Here is a 22658-nt window from a genome sequence, read left to right as displayed (position 1 = left end):
GCTTGGCACTGGAGAAAGCCAGGTATACTGAAAGAGCCTACCTACCAATACACGAAAACCAGAAAGCGAACCCCTTTTCTTCCTGTAATGTCTCTTCAGTGCCCTCTACTGACAAAGCTTCAGCCCCAGCTCGCAAAGGAAAACTTACTTAAAAAGGCCCAGATCCATTTTCATAGTGCAGTCAAAAAGGGTGAATTTGGAGTTGAGTACAATAAATCAACTGGCACAAGCATCACTTCTCAGGTTCCTCTCACAGATTTTGCAGCCAAATGTCTACACCTGCCTGGAGGGTCCTTTGGTGGGCTCCCTTCCCCGAGGTTTCACCTGGAAGTCACCAAAAGCAACGGAGGAAAAGATGAGTCCGAAGAGAATTCGCAGCCCCCTTCTCCTCATTCCTTTCCTAAGGCTCCTCACCAAGTTTCCCACCAAGGCACTATACGCCCCAGTCCTCAAGAACAGAAACTTAGGCAGTGAAAAAGAAGTGGGGAGAAAGCTCAGCCCCTGTGGAACGTGGGCTGCTGGCGCCTGGCCTTTGAGGGCCTCAATTCCAGCAACGCTGCCTTCCAGGTCACAAAACCTCCTGAGGTCTTCCCACCGCCTGGGGCGCAAGGAGGCGGGCCCGGCGGGCGACGCGCTGTGATTGGCCGCCGGGGAGCCCGCCCCTTCATCCCGGTGCGTCGGGAGGGGGCGGGGCCAGCCGCCTGCTCGGCTCCGAGGCTGCGGGCGCCTATTGACCCAGCGGCTGCCGTGCTGCCGCTGTCTCCTCCTGCTCGTGGCAGGCGGTGCACGAGCGCCGAGTAGCGCTGGAGAACCGGCGCTTCCTTTCGCAGCCGCCGCCGCCGCCGCCGCCGCCATCTCCACGTTTGCGGGGCGGGAACGAGGGAGGGGGACTCGCGGCTGCAGCTGGAGCGGGCTTCTCTCCGGGGACGGTCCTCCCCTTGCTCTCCTTTTCCTCCTCCTCGCGCCGTCGTCGCCCGCCCCCTGCGCCCTGCCCGCGCAGCCCCGGTCCGAAAGGGAGAGAAAGAGGCGGCCGGGGGCTGGAGAGGCCGGCGGGCGGACGCGCGCTCGGAGGAAACTCCAGCCCGATCAGTGCATCCTCGCGCCCAGGGTGCACCCCGACCCGGCCTCAGCGGCGGCAGGAAGGGGCTCAGTCGAGGGAGGCGGGGGCAGCGCTGCGGGGGCGGGCCCGGCCGTCCCGGCCCTAAGTTGTGGGGCTCGGCTCCTCCCGACCTGATTCCTCTCCCCTCGGCTCCTCGGACGGAGCTTGGCGCCGCCAGCCCCGGAGCCGCCGAGCCCGCGCCTCCTCGGTGAGGAGGACACGCCTGCCCTCGTCGAGAAAACTTTTCCTGCCGACTCGGTCGGGCGGCGGTGGCAGGAAGTCCAGGCAGCGACCTCTCCTCTGCCTGCCCCGCGCACCCTGCCTGGTAGCGGCGCAGAGCTCGAGATCAAGTTTGCGGGGCCCCTTCCGGGCTGCAGGCGGGTCCCGCCTCAGGAGGGACGCCCGGCCCCAGGGAGGGCGGCGGCCCGGGCGAAGGCCGAGGTCGCCTAGTGGCGCCGGAGACAAGGTGCAGAGTGCGGCCCGGATCCTCACCCGCCGCCGAGAGCGCGGAAAACAGGAGCCCGGGAGCAGGGAGCCTTCGGCGGCCGCTTCCAGGAGTCCACAGCCCGCCTCGTCCTCCGGGTGAGGACAGTGTCCTGGCCCCCAGTCTCTCGAGGAAAAATGAAGTTAAGCCGTCAGTTCACTGTGTTCGGCAGCGCGATCTTCTGTGTGGTGATCTTCTCGCTCTACCTGATGCTGGACCGGGGTCACTTAGACTATCCCAAGAGCCCGCGCCGCGAGGGCTCCTTTCCCCAGGTAAGGACGGGGAGAGCCGGGCGCGGGGCTCCGAGAGGGTAGGCTTGAGGGCCCGTCGTTACCCGCCGCTCGGCGACCTCTCTCTCCCGCCGCGGCCCCGCGCCGGGGGAGGGCGAGGCCGAACTGGAGGAGCGTCTGAGCCGCCTCCAGCCCGGGCTCTGCGGCGCTCCAACGGCGGTGACCGCGACCCCGGAGCCTCCTCCTCCTGGGCGCGCCGAGTTAACAAAGTGCCGGGCGGCTTGCGGTGGCTGGGTCGTGCTCAGGGGAAGTGGCCATGTCCCCGCACTCGCCCCCGGGCCTGTCTGGGTGGCCTTGGGCACCTGCTGGCCGGGGACCGGGCGCAGCATGAGGCGCTCCTTGGCCAGCGTGGGTAGCCCCTCGGCCCGCACAGGGTTAAGCTGCACAGACCGACTGCGCGCACCCAGTCGCGGAAATGGATCAAACAGACTCCATCTGAGCGGTTTTTTCCCCCTCACTGTTTCTTGAGAGATAAACAAAAGTTTATTTTGTGTTGCAGTCCACTTAGATGTGAATCTGTTGGGTTGATTTTGGTGTCGTCATTCGTCAGCTTTTACATCGGGTTTGTTTGGAGCAGACGTGGGAGCCTAACGGGGAAGCGCGTGTTATACTCTGGCCGGAAGCTGTGGGGCGCTCAGTCTTGCGCCTAGTGGCCAAATTGTCAAACGAGTTGGGAAAACGACCCGTCTTAAGTCTTTTATTTAAAGTTACTAAAAATAAGCAAAAGGACACGATCGGTTTTGTTTGGAAGGATACCGCGCCCTGTGTGCAATTTCAGTTTCAAGTTATTTTCCAGCGACCGGTACACTTCAGAAATTTTAGTAAAACTGGGTGTTGTGTAGTATCCTCTGTAATGAATGAACCCGAAGAACTCAGAATCCTCACAGGCCGATCTAACGATTACTTGACTTAGGGATAAAGAAATGTAGGACTTGAACAAGCTGACGTTTTAATGTGTTTTCTTTTGTGACAGTTTAAATAAACAGAATATCCTCGCCATTTGTTCTTGTGATATGCTACAGCAAATGGCTTGAGTTTAATTCAAATTAAACTACAAACTTTACTTGAATTATTATGGAAGTGAAAAAAAGACCCCTTGGTAGCTTTCATTAATATAGAGCACTCAAAATATTTTCCTGTGGAGGTATTAAAAATCTTGTTGCAAACAGATGCATCAAATTTTAAAAGCCTTCGCTTCTCCTGGGTAGTATGATAGAGAGAAATACGGTGATATAAGCTGTATGGGATATCTTTAAATGTTGAGTTTAGAGTTTGTCCAGTGCTCGTTGATGAGATTGGATAAAACAGTTGAAAAAAATAAACTCTGTGAAGCCAGAGCAAAACGAGTTCTAAGGTCTAAGCCTGGTTTCATCTGTTGTATAATTTGAGGCCTAAACTTGCTGTGATTTCTTTTTGCCAGTAACTCCATTGTCAGAATTTTCTCCATTACAGGAAAAATCATAAAAGCTGATATATTTTACTTAAAGTGTTATCTTGAATAATGTCCTTTGGCTATGGCTTGGTGATCACTTGGACATGATTTATGCAAACATCTGGGGCTGGAGTTCTCTGGCAACCTTGACATTTTACTATTTCTAAAGAAGTGATTCATTCAGTTACTGGTAAATTTTAGGCAGAGTTAATTTCAGTATTTTAATATCCAGCCCTAGTCCTTGTCAAGGGGCTGAAGTTCTGCTTAGAGTGTAAGCATTTGATGGAAATTGACAGTGGCTGCTGGAAGAGAAGGCCCTGTGTGTATTCTGTTTTTGTGCAAGGGGAGAGGGTTTGGAAGGCGGAGCTCTTTTACCTAAGGTTGCTTTTCTCAGATTGTCAGTACTGGATTTGCCGTCAGGAAGATGAAGGCATCCTTTGCTAATTTAGTCTTGGGAAGCCACTGAATCCCCAAGCAGGTGGACGGGATTAAACGCTCTGTAAGCCTAACTTTTCTATGTCAGCCTATGTATTACACAAATAAAGTCAGTTTCTGAAACCACCACCCAGTAGGTGAGGAAACTGAGGCACAGAGAGATTAATTTGCCTGAAGTTACACAGCTAACAGCTAAGATTTGAGCAGGTGGCCTTTGGAGTCTAGGCTGTGAGCCACTACGCTGTACTGCCTCTTAGTAATTTTTTGCCTACTATTTAGGCCTGAGTCGTCTTTGTAGAAAGATCTGTTGTAGAAGATAGAGCATATTGCTCTGTGGCTCCTTAGCTTATGACTTTTCTTTTTTTTAAGGAACTTTTATTATCAACCTCTAATGAATGTGTTCCTTTTTCTGAAACATTTAATGCTTGAGATTTATACCTGTCCCAGAATGTCTTCTAGCTCACTTTAGAGCTAAACATTGTAGTGAAAACCATTATGCAGCACAGCATCCAGCATTTGAGTTGAATTTTATTTTTCTCACTACTTCTAACTCCCATGAAAACCTTATTTTGAGGAGAACACCAAATATAGCAAAACTAGGTTGCATTATACTGTATTTCTTTGGTGTGTTTGGGTACTGAATTCCTTAGTTTTAATAGAACCAAGCTAGTCAGTCACTGTATATCATTTTTTGGTGTCTAGTAGAATAATTTATCTAGAAAGGGATTGATTTCCTCTGAATTGTCCATTTTAGTTTCTTTCAGTTAATATGGAACCTTCAGAAAGGGATATGGTCTATCTTGTAAGCAAGATAAGTTTTAAAACATTCCAAGATGGAGAGCAGTCTATTTGCTAGAAGTTATTCTGGCTTTCATTCTTTATCTCTTCTCCCACAACTCGGTTTTCCACCGCTTGGCCAGACTTTAGGGTGGAAGTGGGTCCAACTCGGGGGCTCCAGTTTCTCTCACCCTGGAGCAGCTGCCTGCCTCTGAGATCGCCTTTAGAAGGCTTTCCCCTGTGCTTCTGGGAGGAATTCCTTTGAGCCTGGAGGCAACAGGTGGCCTTGTCTGTTTTAGCTTGTGTGTATATTTTAGGGTTAATAAATCTCAGCTAGAAAAGTTAATAACAGTTCCACTCTAAATGAGAGGCTGGCCAGGGCCTAAAGCCCTGAAGATGCTTTGAGGTAGCTTGTAAGAATTTCAACAGATGGAAAGGAGAAACATTATTAAAGTCTTCCTGAAATTCTGTATCACTTCTTCAAGCTGATTTCACAAGTTGCTTACTATCTACATTGTATACAATAGGATGTCTTATTAATGTCTTATGTTTGCATCTGGAGAATTAAATTAATGAGTCAGGTTTTGTATGATGAATGATCCGTCTTTAAATAGCTAGTATAGCATATGACCATAGGGATTACTGTTAACTCTTGAAGGTCTCTTCAGAGATTGAAACTGATGGAAAATATGACAGTGAAGTTCAGACTTTAACTTTATGCCCAGATAACACTTATCAAGTGAGTAAGTGAGAATGTCTTTAAATAAGTATTTGATTGAAAGACATTGAGAGGTGGGGGACTTTTATGCCTTCTGTTTTTTTTTAGCTTTTATTGTGAAAGGTTAATACATGTAGAAAAATATGGTGAAATGCTTTACATCTCTGTTACTTTTTAAGGAGTCCAACATAGTTGATCTTTAATGAAAATTGACCTCAATCCCCGAATTGTTTTTTCTCTTGCTTTCTGAAATCTGTGCATGTTAAGAATGATAGAAAAATAAGATCTTGCCTGCTTCTTCACACTCCAGTGTACTCTATTTATAAACTATAGCACTTGTTGCTGGGGTTTCCACAGGTGTGTATAAGGGAGTTTGTTTCATTTCTTGGAGTATAATGTTTGAGATCTGTGGCTTTTGGGAAATGATGGAACTTTGACAGAGGTGGCAATCAGGCATTTAGGAGGATTGCAAGGACGTGAAAGCCTCTGGTCTCCTCCACTCCCTCCTGAGTCCAGCAGTCCTACAGGACTCCTGCCCAGCTTATTTCACTAAGACCCAGGCTTATTTCCTATACATCGATTGGCACAGACACTCAGGACTTCACCTGGTCTGAAAGCTTACGTTTGTTGTTTTTTTAATTGAATTGAGTGTGTTGTTCCCAGATCAACACTATTATTAGGGCCTAAACAAATACTTTTGTTGGGGAGATGTTGCAATCCTCTTTATCTGAAGGAGATTTTTTTTTTGTGACTCATTAATTAGCGTTAAGGGATGTCTGGGCTGTGAGCAAAACATTGACTAAAATTACCACTTTTATTTGTTGTTTTTACTTTGAGTCAGCTATTGTTTTTGTGATAGCTGTTAAAACTTTGGCCTTTTTTGACAGATGGGAAGAAGTGTTGCAATTTTCCTAGAAGGAGTGGTTGAGTAGCTGCTGTTTTTCCCTGCTTTATTCTCAGCTTCTTGAGCCCAGCAGTCTTAATTTTCCCTTGTTGTTCCCTGACTTCCATAGAGAGGGAACAACATCTTGCGTCTTTAAGAAAATGGGAGGATGTTCAACACTTGGGGTATGATCTCTGGTTGTTGGGTTGTAAAGGCCTCAGTGGGCTTTTGGCCCCTTCTATCTTGGTGGTCAAGTTCCTGGTAACATGGGCATCTATATTACTCATAGAACGAAGGAGAGGAGGAACTAGTCTAAAAGAGGGAGTTTTGCTTCTTTTCATAGTTTTGATAGTAGGTTCATCAGGAGAGGAAGTAAAGCATTTTAGCTAAAACAGGTTTCTGTTTCATTTATAGATTTCAAGCCAAATTGCTAATTTTAAGGTTGAAACCATGTTTAGGTTCAAACAACTTTGAGAGTTGATTGTACTGAATTGGAGTTCAGACCTCGTGCTTGAGTAATGCTAAATTTGCCTTGTGATGGGGTGAAGTGATCGTTTGATTTAAATGAATGCAGTCTCTTGAAGTCATAATGTAGCTTTTCTGTGAGATAGTATATTTAGGGTTATGTTGTTTGTACTTCTGTGCAGACAGGTGCATAGTAGGTATCCAGTAAATATTTTATGCTAAATTTGTAAATCTATCGTTTTCTAAAGAAAAGATCAACCTAGAAGCACTTTAGTTTAAAACTGTACATGCTCTGTCTTTGGCTGCCTCTAGCCCCGGGTTTCGCTACCTTGTTGCTATTGACATTTCGGCCTGGATAATTCTTTGGTGTGGGGGCTGTCCTCTGCGTTGTAGGATGTTTAGCAGCATCCCTGGTCTCTACCCAGTACATGCCAGAAACACCTTTCTCCCTCCTTTTCCCCCCATTGTAGCAACCAAAAATGTCTCCAGAGATTGCTAAATGTCCTCTGGGGGAAAAGTCGACCCTGTTGAAAACCACTTTGGCTGCATTCTAGCCAAAGGCCTATTCGTCATACCCATTGCAGTTTGTTAGCATTTTGCATTTTGGTAAGGAGTGATCAAAAGGCTTAATTCTAATATTCAAAAGGATAAGTAGCATTTTTTGATCATAGAAATGAATCCTTTCTCTGGATGCCTAAAATTCACTTATGTTTTTAGGATTCTCAATTGCAGTATGTTACAAAAAATACAAAGATAGATTATGTTCATATGCAAGTCAAAGAAAAAACAGATTATGATGATGAAAATTAATTTTAAAAAATTGGATATACTTAGTATTCTGAGAAAATAATTATGGTCAGGTGATAGTAAGTAGATCATCTTTTACTTTCTGCAAGCTCAGTTAGAAGTTGGCAGTAGTCTAGATTTATTCCAGGTGCCTTTTAGCACAGGAAGATAAGATGCATTGATTAGTAATAAGGTGGTATAAAAGTCATATGCAAAAATAATTTGAGATGTCTGAAATTTTCTCAGGCAAGCTATTTACTTTCTTCAGTATATTTATTTCTGTTAATTCTGATGATTCCAGTTACTGCATTTTGTGTTGCTTCTTGAGATGAGAAAAAGCAGGGAAAGAAACTGGAAAATAAAGTGGATGGGGACTCCCTCCTGTTCATTTCATTTTGCTCTAAATAACCTTTTTTAAGATGGGGGATGGATGTAGGGATGGAAAAGAATAAAGTTCGTTTCAAATAGCCTCCTTCCTTCGCTTTTTGTCCCCAAGGCCTCTGGTCTTGGACTCTGCCTGTCAGCTCACTGTGGGCCAAATCCAGCCAGCCACCTGTTTTTGTAGGGCCACAAACTAAGAATGGTTCTTATGTTGTTAAGTGGTTAAATATCTCATGACATAGTCACTCTGGCTGCTTTTGTACTACAAGGGCACAATTGAGTAGTTGCAACAGGAACTGGTCCAAAAAGCCTAAAATATTTACTGTTTGGCCCTCTACAGAAAAAGTTTGCCAATTCCTAGTTTAATCTCTATTTCTGTATTAGCATTGGAGGCAAATAGTGTGGTTAGATCTGATGAGGCAGAGGTGGGATCATTAAGAACAAACAAAATTCTCATAAACTGGTTATTAGATAAGTATTAGTCAAACTTAGTTTGTGTTTTGAGAGTGTGGTTTAAAACTAATGATATCTACATGTTTCATAGATTTCCAAGTATCCTTGGGGAACTTCTATGCTAGAGTGTGGTCATGCTTGACATGTTTAATTTGTTTCCTTTCTATCACTTGAAGGTTTCTCACTACAGAACTGCTCTGGGACCCAGGGTTCTGGGGCATGAACTATGCAAAATTGATCCATAGTCTCAAGGTTGAAAATCTTGACTTTATTGTATTTTGGATTTGCTGTAATTCACAGATGGGCTGAATTCTGAACCTAATCTGACTGCTTGGGTTAGTAAGTACTGTAGAGGGAGAGACTGGGTCCAAGTATCTTCTTCATAAACTGTAGATCTGGGCCAGAACTTGGCAGTCCTCTCTGGGACCTTGAAGACTACTCAGCTTGGAGGCGGAGAACTACCAGGATGTCCTTAGGGGCACTGGACTGCTTCTCTGCTTAGCAAAGAATAGTTAATTCCTGCCAATTTTGTTCCTTCTTCATGCTTATTAAAGATTATTTGTGACTTTCGTCATTCCTTATTTCACAGGCCACCGTCCCATTTGTGTCCTCAGAGATTTTGCTATCATTGTTAAATTGCCATATACCTAGTCTGAATAAAATGGGTGTAATTCTCATTGAGTCGTATTGCAGTTTTTAAGAATTTTTTTCCATTTTTAAATCTATTCATTTGTGCATTTTTCACATGTAAAATGGATTTCCCACTGTTTTCCTTTGCTGGTAGACGGCTTTGGAAGTCCAGAGAAATTAAATGCTTTTTCCAAGGGCAGAGCAGGCCCTAGATGTGACCCTATCCCACCAGTGAACCTCGTTGTTCTGAATCAGGAGTCTGGAGAGCCGGAGAATTTGCCAATGATTTTTTTCTCTTAAATACATGTTTCCTCCACTGACAGTGTTTAGTTTTGTGATGGGAAGCTCTTCCCCTTCAGGATGAGGCTGTACTTTGGGGCTGAAGATGTACTTTGCAGCAGTTCCCTTCTGTTTCTTCATACCACAGGTGTGGAAGAATGTGGAATGTATGGGTCCTGGCCTTTGTGGTAGTATTTTTACCTCTAGAGCATTAGAGGATATCATTCTCAGAATTATTTTCTAATTAAAAAAGTCCTCAATCTGTGTTTTTAGAATCCAGTGAGTACCCCAGAAAAGTCATTAATATGAAAAAGTCAAATATAGAATTTTAGTAATAATAGGGAGGGTTCTTCCAGGTCAGGTAATTTAGTCTTTGATTTTCCAGATAAGGACACTGAGCCACATAAACTGGACTTTAGCCGTTTGCCCCAGATCCTGTCACCAGTCATAGCATACCTGGGACATGCATCCTGGTCTATAATTCAGTGGCCTTTCTGTTGTACTATACCCAACATATATTTGAGAACTTACTGTTAGGTACTATGGCAATTATGATAGACATGTTAGATATGTTACTTGCTCTTAGTTATTTGAGGGGACACAATTGCCATTTGTGAGACAATTAGAGACAGTTGAGTGTTATTTAATTATTCGTTAAAAGAGTTAAAGAAGTTAGAACAGTGCCTAGTACATGGTAAATGCTCAATAAATACTAATTATTGCCAACGACCAGAGATTTAAGGGGTACCTACTATATACCAGGCACTGTTGTAGGTTCTGGGGATACGGAAGCTAAGAATTAAACACGAGTCCGTGATCTGAATTTATATTTTTGATATAAGGGCAAACGCCTTAAAGGGAATTCAGAAACAGAACTAAATTCTGGTAATGGCCTAGGTCAAGCTGACCATAGGACATGGGAAAGAAGCTAGGCGTTTCTGATTTGGTGGGACTTTGAAGGGAGAAAGGACATTCCTAGTGTGAAGTACAATGCTTCTGAAGGCCTGACTGGAGTCATGAAGGAGCTTGGCCTCATGAGAAGAGGTAAGGAGATTGCATTTAGAATCTTTGGTGCTTGTAAAGAGTAGTTGGGAAGACAGGGTGGGTAGTCTGGAATCAGATTGTGAATTGCCCTGAGAGCCAGTCTGAGGAGTTATGAGTTCGATGATAGTGAACCATTCGATGTTACGGAGGCTACCAGAAAGCTGCTTGAGAAAAGCAGTGTTGGAGAATTAATTTCATAGAAAATTTTAGACCTGGAAGGGAGCTAAGAGAATATTCAATCTAGATTATTCTGGTAGCAGTGTGTAGGAAGACTCAGAAGCAGGAAGGAGCTGAGAATCTGTTTGAGGTAATACAGACATAAGGCAGTAAATCCCTGAACCAGTATTGAATTGGCTTGAATCAAGAGGAGGAGGAAAAATGTTGAGACATTCTGTAAAAAGCAGCATCAGGGCTTTCTAACAGATTTGATAAAGGGTAATGATGGGTGGCTTGAGTGAAAAAATTTCTCCCACCTTTTTTCTTTGGGGCGTTTGGAGACTGCTTGTACTGTTTGCAGAAGGGGATCGTTTGAAAAATAAGCTGGTTTGGGAAGTCAAGTGTGGTTTCATTTATGATGAGGTGGAGGTTAGTGGAAATAGCCAAGTGGGCTGGAGTGCCAGAGTGGGAGATCAGAGAAGGGAGATGCTGATCTGGTTGTCATCAGCTTAGTCGAGAATGAGTGAGCTCGCTGGGGACTGTGCTTTGTGAGAAGACAGCAGAGAGCCAAGAACATTTCTTATAGCCAAAAGCTACGCTTCTTATATTAAGATGATTGTGTAGCAGATGTTAATAAAATGAAGCAGCCTGTATTCAAATTATCAGAAACCAGCTCATTGATCAGCATACCTAAGAAAAGATAAGACTATCATAAGGAAGGATTTCAAAGAAACATTTCAGTAGGAAACTAAAAAAGATCTTTCTCATTGTTAGCTCAAATTATGGGGCTAAATTAGTTTTTCTAGATTGTTAGAACAGAAAATAGATAACTGTGTATTAGTGTTGGGGAGAGGTGGTGGAGAAGGAGAGATGTTGATTAAAGATAAAAAAGCAACACCTCAATTAGGGCCTCATAGCTCCATGTTGTTCTGAAGATCAGAGAAATTTCTGAGAATACCTCCAAACAGCCTCTTATCTTAAAGAACAGCCCTTCCCATTTGATTATTGGCTGACCCCCAACAAACTGAAGAAGTAAGAACTGTCTTTGTCCCAGGGCCACCTCTTGAAAATTGTAGGGCCAATTGAGGGCAAAACTTGAGATGCAAGATATTTCTTGTGACTTTTAGGGAGAAGATTTAACCGATAATTGTTTAAAAGGAAAAAAAAAGACTTGAGAAGAACCCAAGAAATTTGTATCCTTAACTCATCTTTGAAAACTGATGGTATGGTATTTAGAAATTTGCTTTTCTTATATTCTTGTGTATTACGTTGTGCCTTACTCTTATGTTTGTTGTTTCTGTGGCATTCACCATGCCCCACCTTCCCCTTGTAGATCTACTGGTTCAGATGGATTTTTATAAAGAAATTCTGTAGGAAAGGATTTGTGAAACTTTAGAATCTTCGGTCCTTGCAAAAAAAAAATAGCTAGGAAATTCAGAATTTATAATCATTCAGACAGGGTTTGCTAAATACCTGTCTTCTGTCAGTAAAGAATAGAAGGGGCTTATTCAGAAAGTGACTAGTATAAATAAGATTGAAGGCAGGCTGATTATCTGCTTAATACAACCCTGCCTTCAGAGGCTCCTCCAAACTATTTCTGCATGAAAAACCAGCTTAGACATGTCAATTGCATTTATTTTAAGAGCTAATACTGTTTAGATTGATTTGCTTTTTCCATTATTCTCAATTATTCTCTTTTTTGCATTAAAATTGTGTTTCTCAAAATTACTTGTGTAAAATTATAATATGTTGATGGAACTATTATCAGCAGATACGGTATATCCCATTCATCCATGGGGAATGAGTTTAGGTAGTATAAATGGATAGTACATAATAATCCTTGTGTACAAAGGTAAGCATATGTCAACACATGTAAGACAGATTACTAACATAGACCAGCAATCATTGAGCCGATGACATGACATCATAACCCTGGTTCCCTGGGAAGTGCTATGCTACAGCCTCAAATGTATCCCATGAACTTTCATGCATGTTCTTGAGTGGGATACACTTTTGACATATTATCTCAGAGTGCTATGTATAAAAATAGAAATGCATTAAAAACATGTTTTAGCAGAACAATCAGTGTGTTTTTAAAAGAATTTTTTTTGCAGAAAATATAAAGAAAAGTGGTATTCCATAGAATAGTTTGGGAAACACTGACTTAAGGAATTCTGTTAGTCAACACTTAATTTGCTTAGTGCCACTTACTTGCAGTTATTAAATGTATCTGAAAATAATAAAGCTGCATTGTATGAAAATTATTTTTTATAATCCACACATTTTGCCCTGCTTACAAGCCCTTCTTCTAATAATCATTTTTAAAAAGATACTTGGTTTGCAGAATCTTGCTTTGTGAACTAGCTTGGTGCCTAAAATGTTACCTCAACAGGACGTGGTTTCTGTGCAGCTGCACTCGGCTGGTGCAGGTGGGGGCCATATGGTTCTAATCTAAATTTACATCTGGAAACTCATAGGGTGGATATGGAGCTGTGTCCTGGAGCCTGGAGAAAGTGCCAGCAACTGGAGTCCTGACCACACTTTTGGAATTGGTAGGAGGTAGGGGGTTTAAAGGTAGGGAAAACTGGTGTGGCCTGTTGTTATTCCAGGTCAGGGCTGGGATTCTCTACAGTGATTCTGGCAGCTGCAGTTACCCAGGTGGGGCCACCAGTCCTGTGGGTACCCTACTGGGGCAAGGGATGAGCTTGGAGCCTCAGCTCTTCTTTTGCAGTCACTTGGTTCTCTTTGTCATATACCTGCATCGGAGTAGCCTCTGTTACCGTCACACCTAGGCAGGTGTGAGATTTATGAATAGTGATTTGCCAGGGCAAAGACTGCATTGCTCCTGTGTTTTGGCAAGGTATTATGTAATTAGATATTCTTTATGCTCACATGGTGAGGGCATTTATTTCTTTGAATGGACAAGTGGAAGCACAAAGACAATGCCTTGGAAGAGATTCAGGCATAAGCTCCAGGTCTGGGAAATACCATTAAAAGGTCATTTGTAACTGTGGTTTGTGGCTTATTGATGGTGAAGTAGAGTTACATATATAAATGTGGCCACAGCCCCAGATCACGCTCTTTTTGGCCTAAGCACTACGCCTCTTAAGGGGTGGAGTGGTTCCTTGAGAGGTTGCTTGTCATTTTATCAAACCAAGGTGCTTTCCTGTTAAGTGCCTGAGATCTGACTAAATAGGATTTTCTATGGAGTTGAATAGCGGCTGACTCGGAACTACTGCAGTAACGGTGACATTCTGGCTGGAAATACAGACTCTCTTTTAGCAAATCACTGTTCCTATATTTATCTTTAATGCAGTGGTTCTTAACTGAGGATGTGTGAGAATCACCTGGTGAGCCTTTTACAATTATAAAAGGCGGATCTGTGCTCTCTCTCTAGGTAATCCATTCGTTCCCACTGCTTTAATTCATTTTTATACTGACCACTCAAATTTATATATTCTCTTGACTTTCAGACCCACATGTCTACCTGACACCACTGTTGTGCTAATAGTTCCAGAACAGAACCTTTGGCCCTCACTCTGCTCTTTCCCCAGCATTCCTTGTTTCCCTCAAGTATCACCCACCAGTTGCCCCAGCAAAAGACATCATCCTTCCAGTTGCCTAAGCAAAAAGAGAAGCCATTTTTCTTTTTTGCCTGTCTGTCCCTTTCCTACTTCATCTGTCCTGTCAAATGCTTTCACATTCTTCCACCACTGCTGCCCTGGTCCAAGTCACCACGGCGTTTACCTGGTAAACTGTGGCAGTCTCTTATTCCACTTGCCTCACCGTAGCTCCAGAATAGCTTTAAAACACTTTTTATCCAAAAACTGTCGAAGATGAAGATGCTGATTTTTTTTCCCTGAACGGTATTTTTAACCATAAAGTCTTTTCCAACTTCCTTTATTCATAGATAGGTGTGTAGCCTTTTTAGACTAAAATATGCCTGTGGGAAAACAGCTTATAAAGTCATGTGATCTCACCCTCCATTGCTCCGTTGCCTGGGCTCTTTAGGTTCATAGCAGCTCTGCAGCTCTTCTGCTGGGAATTTGGGCAGATTTCCTCTACCAGGGACTGCAGTGTAAGGATACTTTCTAAGCTTCATTTATATAGGGTCAACGCTTTGCCAGGTATATTAATTTCCTGTTGCTGCTGTAACAAATCACAACAAACTTAGTGACTTTAGACAAGAAAAATATATTGTCTTACAGTTTTGCAGGTTAGAAGTCTGAAACAGGTCTTTTTGGACTAAAACTACGATGTTGGCAGGGCTGCCTTCCTTCTGGAGGCTTTAGGGAAGAATTCGTTTCCTTGCCTTTATCCAGCTTCTAGAGGCTGCTGCTTTCGAAAGGCTCCCTTCCAGCATGGCATCGCTCTGACCTCCTCTTTCGTCTTCATAGCTCCTCTGGCTCTGACTCTCCTGTATCCTTCTCTCCCTTATAAGGACCCATGTGATTACACCGGGCCTCCCTGAATATTCTAGGACAAGCTCGCCATCTCAAAATCCTTAAGTTATTCACATTGGCAAAGTCTCTTGCTGTGTGAGGTAAGAGATTTATAGGTTTCAGAGGTTAGGACGTGGACATCATTGGGGAGCCATTATTCTGCCTACCACACCAAGTGCTGTTTAAACTGATTTGCATATGCTAATTTAACACTCATAACCACCTATATTAATTATCCCCATTTTACATATGAGGAAACTGAGACACAGAGAAATTATGTAACTTTACCAGGGTTACATAGCCATTAATAGTGCATCCATAATTCAGATTTGGCTTGGCTTTATTTCTTTATTTTCCAGCGTTATTGAGATATAATTCACATATAACATTGTGGAAATTTAAGGTATATAACGTGTTGATTTGATACACTTAGATATTACAAAATGATTACCACCATCTTATTAGCTAACACCTCCACCATGTCACATAATTACCATTTCTTTTTTATGGTGAGGACGTTTCAGATTTACTCTCTTAGCAACTTTCAAGTATGTAATAACAGTATTATAAACTGTAATCACCACACTGTATGTTAGATCCCCAGAACTTACTCATCTTTTAACTGGAAGTTTCTACCCTTTGATTAACATCTCCCCTTCTCCCCCCACCCAGCCCCTGGTAACTACCATTCTGCTCTATGTTTCTATGAGTTCACCTTTTTAAAATTCCACATATAAGTGATAGGATGCAGTATATGTCTTTCTCTGATTGATTTCACTTAGCATAATGCCCTCAACATCCATCTATGTTGTTACAAATGGAAGATTTCCTTTTTTTTATGAGGAAGATTTGCCCTGAGCTAACATCTCTTGCCAATCTTGCTCTTTTTTTCTTCTTTATGTGAGCTACTGCCGCAGCATGGCTGCTAACAGACGCGTGGTGTAGGTCTGCGCCCAGGATCCAAACCTGGGCCACCAAAGTGGAGCACGCCAAACTTAACCACTAAGCCACCAGGGCTGGCCCTATATATTTTCCTTATCCATTCATTTGTTTAGACACTTAGGTTGTTTCTTTTTCTTTCTTTTTTTTTTTTTTTTTAAAGATTGGCACCTGGGCTAACATCTGTTGCCAATCTTTTCTTTTTTTTCTGCTTTATCTCTCCAAACCCCCCTGTACATAGTTGTATATCTTAGTTGCAGGTCCTTCTAGTTGTGGGATGTGGGATGCCACCTCAACATGGCCTGATGAGCGGTGCCATGTCCGCGCCCAAGATCCAAACCCTGGGCCGCGGCAGCGGAGAGCGCGAACTTAACCACTCGGCCACAGAGCCAGCCCGAGACACTTAGGTTGTTTCAACGTTTTGGCTGTTGTGAATAATTCTGCCACGAACATGGGAATACACATATCTCTTTTGAGATCCTGTTTTTATTTCCTTTGGAAATATACCCAGAAGTAGGCTTGCTGGATCATATGGTAGTGCTATTTTTAATTTTTTGAGGAGACTCCAACTATTTTTTATGGTGGCTACACCAACTTACATTTCCACCAAGAGGGCACAGGATTCCCTTTTCTCCGCATCCTCCCCAACACTTGTTGTCTCTTGTCTTTTTGATGACAGCCATTCTAACAGGTGTGAAGTGAGATCTCCTTGTGGTTTTGTTTTGCATTTCTCTGATGATTAGGGATGTTGAATATCTTTTCATGTACCTGTTGGCCATTTGTATATCTTCTTTGGTAAAATGTCTGTTCAGTTCCTATGCTCATTTTTTAATTGGATTGTTTGTTTTTTTACTATTGAGTTGTATGAGTTCTTTATATATTTTGGGTGTTAACCCCTTATCAGATACATGATTTGCAAATATTTTCTCTCATTCCATAGGTTCTATTTGCTTTTTGTTGATTCTTCTGCTGTGCAGAAGCCTTTTAGTTTGATGTAGTCCCACTTACTAATTTTTGCTTTTGTTGCTTGTGCTCTTGGTATCATATTCAAAAAATCATTGCCCAGACCAGTGTCAAGGAACTTTTTCCTAATGTTTTCTTCTAGGAGTTTCATGGTTTCAGTTCTTATATTTAAGTCTTTAATCCATTTCAAGCTAATTTTTGTGAGTGGTATAAAGTAGGTGTCTAATTCATTCTTCTGCATGTGGTTATTCAGTTTTATTAATAGCATTTATTGAAGAGAATATCCTTTCTCCATTGAGTATTTTTGACTCCCTTGTCAAATATTAGTTGACCATATATGCAAAGATTTATTTCTGGGCTCTTGATTCCGTTCCATTGGTGTGTGTGTCTTTTTATGTCAGTATCGTACTGTGTTGATTACTGTAGCTTTGTAGTACAGTTTAAAATCGAGAAGTGTGATGCCTCCAGGTTTGTTGTTCTTTTTCAGGATTGCTTTGGCTATTTAGGGTCTTTGGGGATTCTATACAAATTTTAGGATTGTCTTTTCTATTTCTGTTAAAAAATGCCATTGGGATTTTGATAAAGATTGCATTAAATCTATAGATATCTTTGGGTAATATGGACATTTTTATGTTTAATATTAATTTTATGGACAGCGTTAACTCTCCTGATCCATGGATACAGGATATCTTTCCTTTTATTTCTACTCTAATCTTTATTAATTCCTAACTTCTCCTGACTTTGGGCTTAGTTGTTCTTTTTCTGGTTTCTTGAGGTGTAAAATTAGGTTGTTTATTTGAGACCTTTCTTTTTCCTTAGTGTAGGCATTTATTGGTGTAAACTTTCATCTTAGAACTACTTTTGCAGCATCCTGTAGTTTCTGGTATGCTGTGTTTCCATTTTCATTTGTGTAAAGATATTTTTGATTTCTTTTTTGATCCATTGGTTATACAGGAGTGTGTTAATTTCTACATATTTGTGAATTTTCCAGCGTTTCTCCTGTTAATTGATTTCTAGTTTCATTCCATTGTGGTGGGAAAAGATACTTCATATGATTTCAGTCTTATAAATTCGCTAAGACTTGTTTTGTGACCTATCACATAATCTATCCTGGAAAATGTTCTTTGTATGCTTGGGAAGAGTGTATATTCTGCTACTGTTGGATGAAATGTTCTCTATATGTCTTTTAACTCCATTTGTTCTAAAGTATGGCTCAAATCCAATGTTTCCTTGTTGGTTTTCTGTCTGGATGATCTATCTATTGTTGAAAGTGGGATACTGAAGTCCCCTACTATTATTGTATTGTCTAATTCTCCCTTCAGTTTTGTTAATATTTGCTTAATATATTTAGGTGCTCCAATGTTGGGCACATATATATTTATGATTGTTACATCTTATTGATGAATTGACCCCTTTATCAGTATATAACGGCTTCTATATCTTTTTACCTTTTTTGGCTTAAAGTTTATTTTGTGTGATATAAATATTTTTACCCCGATTCTGTTCTGATTTCCATTTTCATGGAATATCTTTTTCCATCCCTTCACTTTGAGTCTATATCCTTAAAGCGAAGTGAGTCTCTTGTAGGCAGCATATAATTAGGTCTAGCACTCTGTGTTGTTTGATTGGAGAATTTAGTCCATTTACATTTAGCATAATTATTGATAGATAAGGAGTTACTAATGCCATCTAATTAATTGTTGTCTAGCAATTTTACAATTCCTTTGTTCCTTCCTTCCTCTCTTGCTGCTTTCCTTTGTGACTTGATGGCTTTTTGTAGTGATATGCTTTGAATCTCTTCTCTTTATGTTTTGTGAATTTTCTGTAGCTTTTTGCTTTGCAGTTACCATGAGACTTACATGAAACATTTTATAGATATAACAGTCTATTTTATAATGTTAACAACTTAACTTTGATTGCATATGAAAATTTTACTCTTTTACTCCTCCTCTCTTTTATGTTTTTGATGTCACAATTTACCTCTTTTTATGTTATATATCCGTTAACAAATTATTATAGCAGTAGTTATTTTTAATACTCTTGTCCTTTAACCTTTTTACTAGAGTTGGGTGGTAATACCATATCATGGTATTAGAGTATTCTGAATTTGACTATATACTTACCTTTATGAATGTTTTGTATATTTTCATGTTTCTAATTAGCATGTTTTCATTTCAGCTTGAAGAACTTCTGTCAGCATTTCTTGTAAGACAGGTCTTGTAATGACTTCCCTTAGTTTTTGTTTGTCTGGGACAGTTTTTCTCTCTCCTTTGTTTTTGAAGGACAGCTTTGCCAGATAAAGTATTCTTGGTTGGCAGTTTTATTCTATCAGTGCTTTGAATATGTCACCCCATTCTTTCCTGCCCTATGAGGTTTCTGCTGAGAAATCTGCCATAGCGTAATGAGATTCCCTTGTATGTTACAAGCTTTTTTTTCTTTTACAGCTTTTAAGATTCTTTTTTTGTCTTTGATTTTTGACATTTTTATTATAAAGTGTCTTGGAGAGGATCTCTGTAAGTTGATTTGGTTTGGTGATCTGTGGGCTTCATAAACATGCATATCCAAATCTCTCCTCAGATTGGAGAAGTTCTCAGCCATTATTTCCGGGGTATGTTTTTGGTGGGGGCAAGGGAAGATTCACTCTAAGCTAACTACCTCCTCCCGGCACCCCCAAAGCCCCAGTACATAGTTCTGTATAGGTGTAAGTTCTTCTTGTTCCTCTATGTGAGCCGCTGCCACAACAGGGCTACTGACAGATGAGTGGTGTAGTTCTGTGCCCGAGAACCGAACCCAGGCCACCGAAGCAGAGTGACTCAACTTTAACAGCTAGGCCATGAGGGCTGGCTCCAGCCATTATTTCTTTAAATAAGCTTTCTGTCCCCTTCTCCTTCTCTTCTCCTTCTAGAACTCTAAAATTTGCAAATTGGCTCTCTTGTTGGTATCCCATAGATCATGTAGGCTTTCTTTACTCTTTTTCATTCCTTTTCTTTTTTCTCTTCTGGTTGGATTATTTCAATTGATCTGTCTTTGAGCTCACTTATTCATTCTTCTGCTTAGTCAAATCTTTCATTAAAGCTCTCTATTGACTGCTTCAGTTTTGTCATTTTATTCTTTGGTTCTAAGATTTCTATTTGGTTCTTATTTATGTTTCCATTTCTTTTTTGAACTTATCGTTTTGTTCTTCTGTTATTTTCCTGATATTGTTAAATTGTTTATCTATGTCCTCTTGTAACTCTCTGAGCATCTTTAGAACAATTATTTTCAAGAATTTGTCTGGAAATTCCTCTATCTCCATTTCTCTGAGGCCAGTTACTGGAGGTTTATTGTATTCCTGTGGTAGAGTCATGTTTTCCTGATTCGTTGTGATCCCTACAGCCTTGCATAGTGTTTGTGCATTTGAAGAAGCAGTCACTTCTTCCAGACTTTATGGACTGACTTTGGTAAGGGAAGCCTTTCACCTGTTGGTGGGGGCGTGCTGGAGCATGCTGTGACCCCAGGTCTAGTGGTGCAGGGCCCCAAGTGCAGGGGCATGTGACTGCATCAGGTCTGGGGGCAGTGTGATGTCTCTTCAGCTCAGGCTTCTGGGGTCCACAAGACAACTGTGTGCTTCTTTGTGAATGATGTAGGGTGTCTGCAGTGGTTGCAAGAACTATTTGAGTTCTCAGTGGTGCCTCTCGTTCCAGTGGACAGGGCAGACAGTGGTGGTGGCCAGAGCCTATGATGTGCCTACATTTGGCTGTGGGGGTCAGCTTCAGGTGCCTGTGTTGTGGCAGGAGCTGGTTGCCACATACATATAGTGGTGGGCGCTAAGGCAGGCAGCAAGGGCTGGGGCTAACTGCAGGTGCAATGATAGTTGCAGGGGCTCTGGTTGTTGATGTGTACTACCACGAGTGCTCAGTCTCACCGTAAGTACATAGTAGTGGAGGCTGGTGACTGTGATTGGGCTGGGGGATTGCAGGTGCAAAGCTGGAGGGTCTAGCTGCAGGTGCATGTGATGGTGCAAGCCAGTGACAGAGACTGGGCCTTCAGGCCCACAAGCAGCTGCAGGGGCCCTGGCTGTAGGTGTGCTCTCCCACGGCTACACAGTTTCTTCCTGGATGTGTATAGGCAGTGGAGGCTGGTGACAGGCGTCAGGTGGGCAGCATGCAAGTGCATAACTGGAGAGGCTAGCCCCATGGTAGTGGAAGTATAGGCTGGAGTCTTGCACTCCTGCATCCATAGAGGCCTGAACTGACTGCTAGTGTGATTTCTGGGCTCCAGAGGGGCTGGGGAGGGAGGGGCTTGGGAGAGACACAGGTGGCTGGCATCAGCGAATGTGAATATATGTAGGGTGAAAACTAAAGAAATCTGCAGGGGTCCTGTGGCAGCTGTGGTGGCCGTTGGTTCCTTCTGCAGTGGTAAAAGCTGCTGAGTTTATCTGTAGAGCAGGGCACTGTAAACCATGCTCACTTTCTCTGCATGACTGCTCTTGGTAGCCTCTGCTTTTCTTTCTTGTTCCAAGCTCTGTACATCTCTTTGTACAGTGCTCCAAAAGGCTAGGGAAGCGTTGCTTACCCCGCTCTTCTTTCTCAGAAAAGGAACTCTTTTCTAGCTGGGGAATTTCCTCTTGGCTTTGAGCAATTTCTGTTTAGGAGATGGGATGACACAGGCAAAATGAAGCTGTCTTCCTTCCTTTTTTGTGCAGTTACTCTGAGGTTTTTTGTTCCACTGTGTTGCTGAAAGTTTCATAAGTAGACTCCAGAACTCTCCTAGAGCTGTTTCGTTCATGGAAAGCTGTCTAATTGTTGATGTTTGTGGGAGGATGGAGGCTGGGGGTCTCCCATGCTGCCATTTTGCTTGATGTCACTCTCTTCTCTTGACTTTAGAGTCTGCTGTTAATCATGATTATTGTACCCTTCAAAGTGGTTTTAGAAAGCCATACTTTTATTATAGCAGCAGCAGCAGCAGCAGCAGTACTGTCTTCTTGAGTGCTTACTTGGTGGCAGGTTCTGTGCTAAGTTCTTTTACAACCATTCTAAGCAATGGGTATTAGTACTGCATTTTGCCCAGAAGGAAACTGAAGCCCAGAGAAGTTGTTACTTCCTCAAGATCACAGTGCTAATAAGTGCCAGAGCAAGGTTTAGAACCCAAGTTGTTTGACCCAAAGCCCATGTGCTTAACCATTCAGCTAAATTGCCTTTACTTTTATCTGGTAAAGGGAATTGTTAAAAAAGAAAGGTAATCATTATTTGCTGTTATTAAAAATAAAAATGTAGTGAGGGGGCTGGCCTGGTGGCGCAGCAGTTAGGTTCGCACATTCTGCTTCAGCAGCCCGGGGTTCTCCAGTTCAGATCCCGGGTGTGAACCTTTGTACCGCTTGTAAAGCCACACTGTGGCAGGCGTCCCACATATAAAGTAGAGGAAGATGGGCATGGATGTTAGCTCAGGGCCAGTCTTCCCCAGCAAAAAGAGGAGGATTGGCGGCAGATATTAGCTCAGGGCTAATCTTCCTCAAAAAAATAAAATAAATAAAAATGTGGTGAGGTATAATATCCTAGAACAAGAGATGGAGAAATCTGGTACAAAGGTAATTAGGAGAATTATTATCTAGTTAAACAGATTTTCAAAGGGTACAGGTTTGTGAATTCATGTCACCCTATAGAAGAATACAGGTGTGATTGCCAAATGGCTTATTCTCAGCTGTTTCCTCTTAGATATTTCATTGGCTGCATGAAGTTAGAGACATAGATCCCAAACCTGGCTTATCACTGGAATCACCTGTGGAGCATAAACATTGCAGTTTCTGGGGCCCTTCCTGAGATTCCAGGATGGATCCCTAGGATTTGTAATTTTGAGCAGCCTTTTGGATAATTCTGATGGTCACCGTTAGAGCCTGTTCACCCAAGTGTACTTGGTATATGGTGGGCAGGTTCAATGACGGAATGCAAGTTCAGAAAAATCTTGATGTGATGCAGTTGGATCAAAAATATGGATGTGATGGATATGCTTAATTTAACAAAACT

The 22658-nt window shown here is 42.3% G+C and overlaps 1 protein-coding gene across 2 annotated transcripts in view; it reads left to right on the top strand.

The window, feature by feature from the left end:
• The first annotated feature begins 660 nt into the window (after nucleotides 1–660).
• MAN2A1 (mannosidase alpha class 2A member 1) overlaps nucleotides 661–22658 on the top strand; it is a 170237-nt gene continuing 148239 nt past the window's right edge. Inside the window, exon 1 of one of the 2 annotated variants that reach the window (XM_001504585.5) lies at nucleotides 661–1855. In XM_001504585.5, coding sequence (XP_001504635.1) covers nucleotides 1721–1855 — 135 coding nt within the window. In that variant the 5' untranslated portion in view covers nucleotides 661–1720. The remainder of the gene's footprint in view (nucleotides 1856–22658) is intronic. The other variant, XR_001378333.3, reaches the window with a different exon arrangement.

The sequence above is a fragment of the Equus caballus genome, chromosome 14 (assembly GCF_041296265.1).
Source record: "Equus caballus isolate H_3958 breed thoroughbred chromosome 14, TB-T2T, whole genome shotgun sequence".
Lineage (NCBI taxonomy): Eukaryota > Metazoa > Chordata > Mammalia > Perissodactyla > Equidae > Equus > Equus caballus.
This window is presented reverse-complemented; position numbering and strand designations above follow the sequence as displayed.